We start from the raw sequence: 12942 nt of genomic DNA on the forward strand, positions 1-12942 counted from the left end.
ATACTGTGCTAGACATCTTATATACGTTACAGTAATATTTATATTCAACATAGAAGTCCAATTTTAGAGCCTAAAGCCGTTTAGTAAGTGGTGGACAAACTCAAGTCTGTCTCGAAAGCTTGCTCTTTCTCCAATCTGCAACAGTGCCCACCTCTCCCTTGTAGTATTAAAAGAGTTTAAAGCAAAACTCTAATATAAAAATGATGTTTAATCTGACCTTTAATTGGTAACTAAAAAGTAAGAAATTGATTTTTTTTTTTTTTTTTTTTTAGTTGACTTGGGGTTATTTGACCCCTGAAGATTCTAACCAGAAATTATGTGATTTTGCGGTTGTTTAGGGGTGGAAATTAAGACTTTAAATCTAGTTGCTATTAATATTTTATACTTTGAAAAGAAAATGAGTATGTGTGGTCTATCACGTGTGGTTATTTTTGTAGTTCACTTTGATACAAGCCCAGAAGGGTCATCTCAGAGTTCACTCTCTCCTGTCGCCGTCAATGGAAACCATTTGATCAGTACAGGTGTGCTAAGGCGAAGTAAAAGGCTTGCAAGCAAAAAAGTTTGCAGGTAATTTATCCAGGTTGGATAAAAATTTGGTATATATGGTTAATAAAATACTTTGTGTCTTTCTACTGAGAATCATAATTGAATCATAATTTTTCAAAATCCCTTTAGCCTTTATAGTCTTATGAATCAAGTGCATATCCTCTAGAGAAAGATTCCTAATTTGAATCCATTTTGCTTGCTTAAAATCCTATTTTATGTTGATGTGTGTAATTTTTAAATTTCCTGTTAATATAAAAAGCTAGTCTACCTAATGATTCTGGTTTATAAGTGACTAAACTCTTGTGATAAACAGGAAAGTTTATTTTATAAAATATTTGTATTTTTTATGCAAATACAATGTGTTCATATATGGTATCTTAAACCTAAAAAATTATTACTCTATTCAATTACTAACAATGTGTGATTTGCTCTGGACTTTCAAACTTTATTTTGTAGGAATTCCAGTTCTTATGCTATAAACTGATGTTTTTAATTTGACTCTTTCTAGGGTGGAATCAGGAAAAGCAGACTGCTTCTCTCCTAAAATCAGCCGTAAAGAAAAGGTTCGAAGATCTCTTCGTTTGAAATTTAATCTAGGGAAAAGTTGCAAAGATGGAGTAAGTGTCTTTCACCATTTCATTGAAGTTTATATTAGGATAAAGCTGAAGACTTGATGCTAAAAGACTCTCTCAACCCTGCCTCTCTTCCATCTACTGTCCCATTCTCTGCTCTTCTTTATACCAGCCCTTACACTTGAGTTGTTATCTCCAGTTCCTCCTTTTGTATTCTGCTGAAATCAATTCCAGTGAAGCTTTCATCCCCAACACTCACTGAAACAGCTCTCATAAGATCACTCATGAATTCAGCATTGCTCAAACAGGTGGACAAATACCAGTCCTTGTTAGCCTTGATATGTCAGCAGCATGTAACCTGGCTGATGACTTGGTCCTCTCTGGCATACTTTCTTTCCTTGCTTCAGGGACATATAGTCTCATGATTTTCTTCCTTCTTTGTCAGTTAATTTTCTAATTCCTTTACATTGGAGTGCCCAAAGCTTTGCCCTTGGGTTTCTCTTTTCTCACTCTACTCACTCAGGGTGATCATCAGCTCTAAACATCATGTATGTACTTACGACTTCAAGTTTATATCTCTAGCCCAAAATGCTCTCCTGAACAACTTGACTGTTTAACACCTACCTACTTGACCTCCCTACTTGGGTGTTGATCCCAAGTAGGGAGGTGTTGACATCTCAAGTGTAACCTGCCCCAAATAGAGCTCCCAAGATGCATTTCTCCACTGTTGCTATTTCTCCACTCCTCCCCGTCTCCTCCACCCACACTTCTACCTGCAGTCTTCACCATCTCACTTATGGCAACTCATTCTTCTAATCACTTAGGCCAAAAACCATGCAGGCATTCTTTTTTTTTTTTTAACATCTTTATTGGAGTATAATTGCTTTACATTGTTGTGTTAGTTGCTGCTGTATAACAAAGTGAATCAGCTATACATATGCATATATCCCCACATCCCCTCCCTCTTGCGTCTCCCTCCCACCCTCCCTATCCCACCCCTCTAGGTGGTCACAAAGCACCAAGCTGATCTCCCTGTGCTATACGGCTGCTTCCCACTAGCTATCTGTTTTACATTTGGTAGTGTGTATATGTCCATGCCACTCTCTCACTTCGTCCCAGCTTACCCTTCCCCCTCCCCATGTCCTCAAGTCCATTCTCTATGTTTGTGTCTTTATTCCTGTCCTGCCCCTAGGTTCTTCAGAACCATTTTTAAAAATTTTAGATTCCATATATATGTGTTAGCATACAGTATTTGTTTTTCTCTTTCTGACTTACTTCACTCTGTATGACAGACTCTAGGTCCATCCACCTCACTACAAATAACTCAATTTCGTTTCTTTTTATGGCTGAGTAATATTCCATTGTATATATGTGCCACATCTTCTTTATCCATTCATCTGTCGATGGACATTGAGGTAGCTTCCACGTCCTGGCTATTGTAAATAGTGCTGCAATGAACACTGTGGTACATGACTCTTTTTGAATTATGGTTTTCTCAGGGTATATGACCAGTAGTGGGATTGCTGGGTCATTTGGTAGTTCTGTATTTAGTTTTTTAAGGAACCTCCATACTGTTCTCCATAGTGGCTGTATCAATTTACATTCCCACCAACAGCATGCAGACATTCTTGACCCCTCACTTTCTCTCACATGTACCGTCGAAACCATTAGGGAATCCTGTCTAACTTCTGCTTTCAGTCTGTCCAGGCTGACCATTTCTCACCAGTACTACATTTCTAACCTTCTCTAAGTTATGTCATCTGGAACTTGGATTACTACAAGTTCCTACTAGTAGGTCTACCTGCTTCTACCTTGCTGCAGTACTAGAGCCAAAATTATCCTCTAAAAACCAGAGTTAAATCATGTCACTCATGTCACTCCTCTGCTCAGAACCCTTCAGTGACTCCTTGCTTCACTCTGAGGGGAAAAAAAGAAAAGCCAAAGTTCTTACACTGATCTGCAGTGCCCCGCATGATCCTGTTCCTGGCCTCCCTCTTGGAGCTCTCCTCCTGCCACCCTCCCTTGCTCACTTGGCTTCATTCACTTTTGTCTCCTGCAGTTTCTTAAATGTGCCAGACCTTGCTTCAGCCTTAGAGACTGCACTGGCATTTTCCTCTCCTGGAATGTTCTTCCCCCTCATACCTTCATGACTGTCGCTCTCATTTTTCTTTATTCACAAATCATCTTCTGTTCACTGTGTTTAAAATTATACCCCCTACCCTTCACCACTCCGTATCCTCCTTACCCTGCTTTGCTTTTGTCCTTGGCACTTTTCACCTTATGTATTGTATATTATACTTTATAGTTTATTGTCTGTCTTCTTCTGGTCTAAATCTGCCCATCAAGAATGTACATTCCATGAGGTAAGATTTTATTCTGTGTTTTTGTGTTTTTTTGTTTTCTGTTTTCTTTCACTGTGTGAACAGGCACTGGCACAGAGTCATCACACACACAAAAATTTTTTTAAGTTAATGTGTGAGGCTGTTTTTATTTTAGATCATAAAATATCCACTAATAGCCAAGTCAAATGATTATAATTTTCATCAGCATGCATGCAAGTATATTGTGTTTGCTATAAAATTGTTCCTCAATTATATACACACCTTTTAAAATCAGCTGTAGAGGATTCTGATAACTACAAAGTAATATTTTGAATTAACTAGGTTTATTTCTTAACCAAAACTTCTTCAATTTGTTCTGTACAGAATGTGTGTTCTGGTGTCGATAGATCTGAAAATGTTGGTCGACGACTTGCAAATCAACAAAGTTTAAAAAATAGGATTGAATCTGTAAAAACAGGTCTGCTTTTTAGCCCATATATTGATGAAAGATTAACAAAAAAAGGTACATTTACATGATATTGTTGGAGTTTTACCCCAAAAGCCTACTTTAGTTGTTTTTTTAAAAATTTTCTTCCCATTTTAGTGAGATATAATTGACATATAACCTTTAGTTGTTTTTAATGATAAAATATATTAAGTAATTTACTGTTCTAGAAATTGAAAATTTGTGTTTGAATAGTGAAAATATTGGAATTGCCATGTATTTTTCTATGACTAATTGGAGGATCTCTACAAATGTAAATATAAAGATGTTTGACATATTTATAGATAAAAATTATCTCTTTTAACACAAATCTAGTTTATCAGAATTAAATGCTTAGTATTTAATTTGTCATGTATTTGAATAACATTTCAAAACTAGGTCAGATATAAATGATTAAAAACACTGAACTGCTTTATTTTAGGTTCAAAAAAGATCAGTAAGTCTGAGGAAAACTTATTAACTCCAGAGCAACTAGGTGGAAGAAATTACCGGATGTCTTGGACAGGACCTAGTAATTCAAGTTTTCAAGAAATAGATGGAAATGAAGCTTCTCCAATAGATGCAATTCTTGAGGTGGAAAACTCTTCCTTGGAGCCCAATATGATGGTTGAAAAGTCACCTGTTATGTCATATGAGCTTGCCCCTTCTAATGTACACAGTAGGCATAATAACAACGTAACTGGCAGCTCTCTTAGTGGGGATGAAAATAACCTGACCACAGAGACTGTGGTGAAAATTCAGAAAGCATTTTCTGAATCTGGAAATAATCTTCATGCATTGATAAATCACAGGCAGTCATCATTAACTAATGTAGGGAAAGTAAAATTTAATGAAACATCTTCTATCAAATGTAGCCCAGAAGAAAATCTATTTGAAACTAACAATTTCACTGTGATAGAATCCAATGAACACCACACTAGTAAAGATGAAAATAGTTTTTCAGAAAGAGACTTCTCACTACATCAAACTCAAAAATTGGGTAGAGAAGCCACTATAAAATGTTACTCAACTCAGATGAAGATAGAACTAGAAGACAACATTCATTCGAATATACCAAAAGATTATTTAAGCAAGCAGGAATTGCCCAGTGATGAACAAATAAAGAAACAAGAGTCCCCAAGGGATACACTAAATACTAAATTGAAGGAGAATGAAAATATGATTGAAGAGAACTTACTGAACTGTGCAGCTTCTGGAGAGGACGTGGCTAGCGCCTCTTCCTCAGAGCAGATTACGTGTAATAGCGCAAACCTGTCAAAACCTAGGCCTGTGAGAACTGTTAAGCAGCAGTCACTGGTGGAAACATGTGATAAAACGGTTTCTGAACATTTACAAATGACAGAGCATGGAAAGGTTTCAGACCACATACAGTGGTTTAACAATCTTTCTTTAAATGAACCAAATAGGACAAAAGTTAAGTCACCTCTTAAGTTTCAGCGTATGCCTGTCCGTCAGTCTGTCAGAAGAATTAATTCTTTGTTGTTGTATGGTGGACAACCTCCAAGACATAAATTAGCGAGTCTTGGTGAAGCTGCTTCTCCTCTGGTTAAATCAGTGAGCTGTGATAGTGCTCTTCCCTCGCGTGTCGAGTGTGTGCCAAAAGATTCCTCTATTCCATGTACCAGATCGAGTCCTAAAGAACAGAAGTCTACGTCATGCAAACAGTCGAATGTTGATACGATTTCAAAATCAAGCATGGAGGTAACTTCTACATCTTTCTCACAAATGAAGAGGCACCCAAACTCTGGGAATGCTTCTCTTGGGTCCACCAGAGTTTGTAAGCAGGAAGTGATATCTAATGGCCAAATTAAGGTTCCCTTGGATGATCTGACAAATCATGATATAGTAAAATCTGTTGTAAATAATGATATGGGCTTTTCTCGTGGCATAAGTAACAGGGTCCTTAGAAGACCATCAGAAAAAGAGAGGGTCTGGTATAAAGGTTCTCCAAAAAATCCTATTGGAAAAGCTCAACTACTACCAACAAGTAGACCTGTAGACTTGTAATTGGTAAATGTTATACTACTTGTCATTAATGTAAATAAAATTAGCAATTGGTGATATGACTTGCAAGGTAATCTACGTGTTAGTTTGTAGCTCAGAATGATTGGTATGTGATAAATTTTAATTTCATTGCACAAGCAACTTGAATTCTTAAACTTGTATAAATGATGACTGTGTTTTTCTTAATTACGGCAATATTTAAGCTTATTAATTTTATTGTCATCTCTCAAAGCAGAGGTTACACTTTACTTTTTTAAAGAAATTGTTGACTGGGTTTATAAGAAATTAATTTTTGAAAATTGCTTGAATTTTATTTTTTAACGTGCGATAGGAAGAATGGAATGAGTTGTGCCTATTTCCTGTTACTCCTAAGTCAGATGAGGTTTCTCTAAGAAATGTCTAACACACAGAGAAGAGAGAGAGATAAGCCCTGCAAATCTTAATTCCCAAATTCCATTAATGTTTATTGTCTTTATCAAAGTCCCCAGACATTAATTTGTTTCAATAGCATCTTAATCCTTTATTCCTTTTGGGTGCAGAGTAGTTAGACATATATTGTCTATAGATGTGACAGTGTGTTCACTTGAACTAAGAATAATGGCTAATGCAGAATGACGACTCAAGTGTGCTCATATAGTATGATGCTGCAGAAGTAACTGTGACTTTAAAGCCATACTATGTTTTTTAAAGTTAATTTGCACAAGTACATTTATATCTGTTTTGTCCAGTATAGAATTTAAAATGTTTTAAGAGGGAGTAATTAAGCTTGGAAGATTTTAATCAAAGTGATTGCTTATATACAGATGCTTGATTTTAGACTTTGAAATAGTTGATGCACCTCTGTACATTTACCTTGGATTCTTACACTTTGGATTCCTACAGGAGCCTGTGATGGTTTTGTTGTGTGTGTAAATGTTATTTATTTAGCAAAGACATTAAAGATAACTTTCTGGAAAATGACTTGCCTGAGACTCTAATGAAATTCAAAATAACCTTTTAGAATTTGACCCAAATTGTCAAGCAAATCTATCTAAATTTATATTTTAAATTATTAGAAATAACAAATCTTTAAGGAAAGAATAATATCAACATTAGAGGGTATTCTCTGAGTTTTGGAGGAAGGAATATGCAGGCAGACTCAAGCACTAAAGATACTTTTGCAGGTCAGTTGTTAGGGTGCCACATTCAAGCTTGGGGCAGAATAGAACCACACTGCACCCCATTCGGAGCGACCAGGCAGTGTGAATTTGTGTGAGGAATTTAAAGTCGTCAGAGGTTTGCTCTACCAAGGTCTCCCTAATAGCAGTACATCTGTTTTATTTTAAAGCTATTTCCTGCTTCTATATTCACTACCTAGGAATCGACCCTTTCTCAGAATTAGTAAGTATTTACTTACATAAAAACTAAAAATCTGTAGATATAAACATCATGTTTATCTGACATCAAAACATATTTTTACTATAGACTGGGTATGCATTTCAGATGTTTATGGTATTTCTAAGAGTAAGTGGATATAGAAAATATTTATAAATTCTGAGATATTTGTTGTCTGGTTCAAAGAGTTTTTTTAAACTTTACTTTTAAACTTTTAAAAATGCATCAGTGTCCTTTTATATCCACGGGGGTAGGTGAAATGTCGAATTGGAAGACTAATTCAGTAAGAAGTCATAGGAAATTAACTGTACAAATTACCTGCATTAGTGGATTTTCTGAGAGATTAATCATTAATAATAAAAGATATTTATTTAAAAAAGAAAACTACCCACATGTCACTCCCATTTTTTGTTAGCTGAAAGCTGCAATACAGAGTAAAGGATTATGAAGGTGCAAACCTTGGAGATGTGGTAATTGGAGAGTCGGGAAAGCTGAGTTTTAGACTTGATTTAATATTCCTGCTTTCATTTTTTCTTATAAAAAATAGAGATAATGTTACCAGTCTCATGGGGATATTTGATCAAATGATATACAAACATACTTAACAAAGTTAAAGTGGACATGTGCAGTAACTCCAAGAACTATTTTCACTTTGTTCTTACAAGTAAATAAATTAATAATATTAATTTGATTATTATGAGCAACAAACAATACAATTATACATAGAACTTAATAGACTGCTTGGCATTATTCTAAAATCACTAAAAATTTGGTATAGGATTTTGAAAATCATCAAGCCCAGGACATATAATAGATGTTTTGTTTTTAGAAAATCAAATTTCATATGAAGCATAAACAATTTAGTGTATTTCAGTCAAATTTCCATTCAGCACAAAGGCGGTAAGTTGTAATGGCTTCTCCATTTTTCCAAGCACAAAATGAAGATAACAGTGAAACAACATTAATGTAAAATTCAGAATTGAATAAAACCTCAGTATGTGTGAATAATAAATATTAAACCCCAGCATGATCTTTTGAGCCTAGAACCAATAGACAATATTTGTCCAGTTGATTTAGCATGCACTGAAACAAAAAGCTGGAAACCGAAGAGCATCCATGGAAGAAAAGGTGCTAGGAAGGACCAAAAGGCCATGGATGAATTCTGCAGGCCCCCTCTTCACTGCATAAAATTGCTGTAGATGGTAATGGATTTGGGGAACAGAGCTAGGGTATGTACAGAGTTCTGGATTCTAACCTCCTCAAGGTACTTATTCTTGGACCTCCAGGTACTTTACTCATCCCCAGTCTTTTTTTTTTTTTTAAAGATTTTTTCTTTGATGTGGACCATTTTTAAAGTCTTTATTGAATTTGTTACAATATTGCTTCTGTTTTATGTTTTGGTTTTTTGGCCACAGAAACGTGTGGGATCTTAGCTCACCAACCAGGGATTGAACCTGCACCCCCTGCATTGGAAGGGGGAGTCTTAACTACTGGACTGCCAGGGAAGTCCCTCAATCCCCCGTCTTGACGAAAGAAATTTAAATACTTATATTCATTGTATGGTTTTCTATTTCAATTCTTGTGTTTGAACAAAATTCAAATTTTCAAAGTTGCCCTATAAATCTTTTACAGAAGGTATTCTGGATCTACCTGGATACATTTCCGCAATGTGCAGGGAGTATGGTTTCTCTTCCGGCAAAAGGAATCTTACTCGATAGTTGGTGTGGAAGTTTAGAAGTAGCTCTCAGAACTAATATTCCTAGAGGTTTTCACGTGGTTTTGGTTTATCACTTTAACAAAAATTTCTATCTTGTATTAAATATCCCCATAGGTTTCCTGCTCAATGAAAAGGCTTCTGAAAGCACTCATGATTTGCCTAATCATTGCCATCATTAAAAGCTCTTAAGGCCTCTTCAACTTTTGTTTGTCTCTCCTATTGCCCCAGTGCCTCTTTTCTCTTCAAGCTAAAAGACTTCTAAAAAGCTGGAAGGTGGCAAAGTTGAAGGTGTGCTATTGAGAACGAAAGACAGAAATGGCGAGGCGATCTGGCACATTGTTTGGATAACTGCTTGAGAAAAGGTTAATTACTTACACAGGGGTCGATAGAGGAAGAGGGTCTCTGGGAGATGTGTATGTGGAATGCGTGGGCGGAAGGCCCCAGCATCTGAGTTGAGCTCTGGGGAGTCCTGGCCAGGCGACCTCCACCTGCTGGAGGAGGGACGGGGCGGGGCTAAGATGAGGAGGGAGGTGACGCACCAGCGACCCAGATCTCCCCGCTTCGCGCCCGACCCCCACCGAGGCCCAGACCGCAGCAGGCTCCTCCGGCTGCCGCTCGGTGAGTGCTGCGCTGAGGCCGGCTCGACCTCCTGACGCCCACCCAGACCAACGGGCTCTTCACGATCGGGAGTGGGGGAGGGCGTCGTGCTGAAATCCTTGAGCTGGAGGCTGGGGGCAGACAAAGGATGGGTGCGGGAATCGGAGGTTCGGCTCTAAATGAGAGGGAAAGAGTACCGAGGAAGGAGAAAAAATCAGAACGCTGTTGGCTGGGGGTGTAAATGAAACAAAGACATCCCGCATTCAGAGCGGAGGAGGGAAAGATGGAGATGGCCGGAGAGGCTGGTGTCTGCCTCTGGCCTTGTTCGTCAGATTTTGCAGGCTTTGCTGTCTCAGCTCTTTGTAGTACAGGGTTTTACATCTGAGTGGCTTTTTAGAAAGCCTTTCCTTTACAGAAGTAGATATTGGGGATTATGAATATTTCAGTTTCAGGGAAGAAATGCATGCCGCCACCACCTTCTCCCCCCCCCCCCCCCCCCGCGCGCTCCCGTAGAAGGATGGTCGAAAGAGGGTTTGCATGGCCACTGGCTGCAGTCTCCGCCCTAAGGTTCAGCAGCTGCAGAGGGAACTTGCGTGAATATTTCTTCTCTTGTTCTGCAGGCTTCTGGTTGCGTGGAAGCCAACATTCAGGACAGGTTGACTCCCCAGACTAGGTTTCTTCAGTCTCCTTCACCTGTTCTGTTTTCTCTCTCATCACCCTTCGATTCCCCAAATTCAAACCTCCGGAACAGTAAGGCAATATTGCCAACATAATAATAGCAATCTGGGGGGCTCTGTGTCTGGCATTGTTTTCAGTCCTCTTACGTGTGCCCTCAAACTTACCTCACAGTAACCCTATAAGACGGATGCTTTTCTCATCCCCCTTTTTTTTTTTTTAATTTATTTATTTTTATATTTATGGCTGTGTTGGGTCTTCGTTTCTGTGCCAGGGCTTTCTCCATTTGCGGCAAGTGGGGGCCACTCTTCATCGCGGTGCGCGGGCCTCTCACTGTCGCGGCCTCTCCCGCTGCGGAGCACAGGCTCCAGACGCGCAGGCTCAGCAATTGTGGCTCACGGCCCCAGCCGCTCCGCGGCATGTGGGATCTTCCCAGACCAGGGCTCGAACCCGTGTCCCCTGCATTGGCAGGCAGACTCTCAACCACTGCGCCACCAGGGAAGCCCTCTCATCCCCTTTTGCAGAGAAGGAAGTTGAGGCATTTGCCCAAGTTCGCCCTGCTAGCATGTGGTGCAGCAAGCATCCTGCATCTTCCTTCCCAGATTAGAGGGCAGGCCTGAGTTGTGTGTATTGAGGTTCCCTTGTACCACTCCTAAGCTTTCTGTGCTTCTTTACCATTTGTGTCTTCCAACTCCTTCCCCTGAGCCTTTTCTTCACCAGCACTAGAAAAGTCAAGATGTCACTCTCCGTCTCCCTTTCTCAAAATTGAGGCAAATTTTTGTTGTTGTTTGTTTTTGTTTGTTTAAGGGAGGGAGAGAGTGGTGGGGTAGGCATAATGCAGAGCTTCCAGGGAGCTGTAAGGACAATAAAAAATAAGTCAGAAGTGCCATTATAGTCTAGTCTCCCCAAGAATGTGAGGACAGAGGGAATTGGCTGCTATCTCAGATAGACTATTCTGTTTCTTTAATACCTTCTCACAGCTGATGTCCTGGCTAGGGTGGACACATAAGGCCTAAGCAAATCCTTAAGAATTTTTCATTGCAGTCCCTTCCTGGGCGGTCCTTGAATCACTCCCTGGAGTGATTACATGATTGCATCATCACAATTGCCAGTTGTGGCCAATCGATATATGTTTGGTCTTTTTTCTGCAGGTTAAAAATGGTTGCCAGGATGGTTTCTACCATGCTGTCTGGCCTAGTGTTTTGGCTGACATTTGGATGGACTCCAACAGCTGCTTATAGCCCGAGAACCCCTGACCGGGTCTCAGAAACAGATATCCAGAGGCTGCTCCATGGTGTGATGGAGCAGCTGGGCATTGCCAGGCCACGGGTAGAGTATCCAGCTCACCAGGCCATGAACCTTGTGGGCCCACAGAGCATCGAAGGTATTTACTGTGTTCTGCCAGTTTGCAGTTTCCATTAGCAGTAAAATAATTAATGCATATTGAAGAAACTCTACTTCCTCCTTCTGTTTTCCCTTTCTTCTTATACTACACAGTATATAGATACATACATACACATGAGAATATAAGTCCTGTGAGAGCAGGGACCTTATCTAATTCACAGCTGTAGCCCTAGCATCTAGCACAAAATCTGGTACATTAATATTTAGTAAGTGAATGAAGGAGCATCTAGCGTTATCCCTAAAAAAAGATTAGAACCCAGACCCCAGGTCTTCTCCCAAACTGATCTTTGGGAAATTGTGTCCCCAGCTGGCTGTCTCTGAGCCACTGCCAGCCAGTATTTGTAAAAGATCTTCAAAATATAGGACCTAAAGGATCTGATTTGATTCTTAGGGATGATGTCAGATAAACCCAAGGGAGCCAAAAGAGGTACTGATATTAAGAGTTTATGTCAATAACTTTAAAAAAAATTGTTTTTAATATAACAGATGTTAATTTAACTGTTTTAGGGTGGTAAGACCATTTCCCACCTGAATTCTTCTAAGTTTCTGGCAATATGATTGTAATCCTTTTATTAGAAAGTGATACTTCTTTTGTTTAGTGATTTTCTTATAGAGAGAATTGGAATCTCGCTCTTATGAGGTGGTGATGAGCAGCTCTTAAGAGGAGGTGCCTTATTTCCATGCCTTGCTTTGTATCCCTCTGATTCTGAATGCTGTCTTTCTCCACCGAGGTGGAGCCCTAAAGCAGTAGCATGGTTAATTTAGTCTGAACACAAAGGATCACTTCAAGTGTTTGCCCACGGGAGTGGGTCCTAAGGAAAAACATGAATTCTTTCTCTGAGTTTTGTCAAAACACACACCCAGCAAATACTATTTCCTGTGCATTGATTTTGTATAATTTTGCCTGAGTCCATAATTTCCTAAAACAGCTATCTGCTTTGGGGGTCCTGGGAATGCCATGGATATTGTTGATATATGATTCTCATTTCTGTCTTGTTACCCATAGTTTTAAACCATTGAGTAAAACTAACTCTGTGGAGTTGTTGTCTATTTAGGCTGACATTTGATTTCAGGAATGGATTAACACAGATGATTTGAATCAGAAGCATGCAAATCTAGCACAGGGCTTGAGGCAGAACAAATCAGACAGAGCTTCACGCCACCCCTTCTGAGGTGAATCTAAATCCTTTCCAGCATCTGCTGCCAACTCTGGCTTCAAGTACACCT

General features: G+C 39.1%; 2 protein-coding genes across 5 annotated transcripts in view; both read left to right on the top strand.

Annotated features, from left to right (window-relative positions):
* The window catches only part of LOC118890791 (rho GTPase-activating protein 11A-like), a 32451-nt gene extending 25555 nt beyond the window's left edge, over positions 1-6896 (top strand). For all 3 annotated transcript variants that reach the window (XM_036844074.1, XM_036844077.1, XM_036844075.1), the window contains 4 exons: positions 438-567; positions 1055-1163; positions 3824-3962; positions 4366-6896. In XM_036844074.1, coding sequence (XP_036699969.1) covers positions 438-567; positions 1055-1163; positions 3824-3962; positions 4366-5951 — 1964 coding nt within the window. In that variant the 3' untranslated portion in view covers positions 5952-6896. The remainder of the gene's footprint in view (positions 1-437; positions 568-1054; positions 1164-3823; positions 3963-4365) is intronic.
* A 2662-nt stretch (positions 6897-9558) lies between these two features.
* Positions 9559-12942, top strand: part of SCG5 (secretogranin V) — a 52012-nt gene continuing 48628 nt past the window's right edge. For both annotated transcript variants that reach the window (XM_036844078.1, XM_036844079.1), the window contains exons 1-2: positions 9559-9657; positions 11463-11695. In XM_036844078.1, coding sequence (XP_036699973.1) covers positions 11470-11695 — 226 coding nt within the window. In that variant the 5' untranslated portion in view covers positions 9559-9657; positions 11463-11469. The remainder of the gene's footprint in view (positions 9658-11462; positions 11696-12942) is intronic.

Source organism: Balaenoptera musculus, chromosome 2, assembly GCF_009873245.2.
Source record: "Balaenoptera musculus isolate JJ_BM4_2016_0621 chromosome 2, mBalMus1.pri.v3, whole genome shotgun sequence".
Classification (NCBI taxonomy): domain Eukaryota; kingdom Metazoa; phylum Chordata; class Mammalia; order Artiodactyla; family Balaenopteridae; genus Balaenoptera; species Balaenoptera musculus.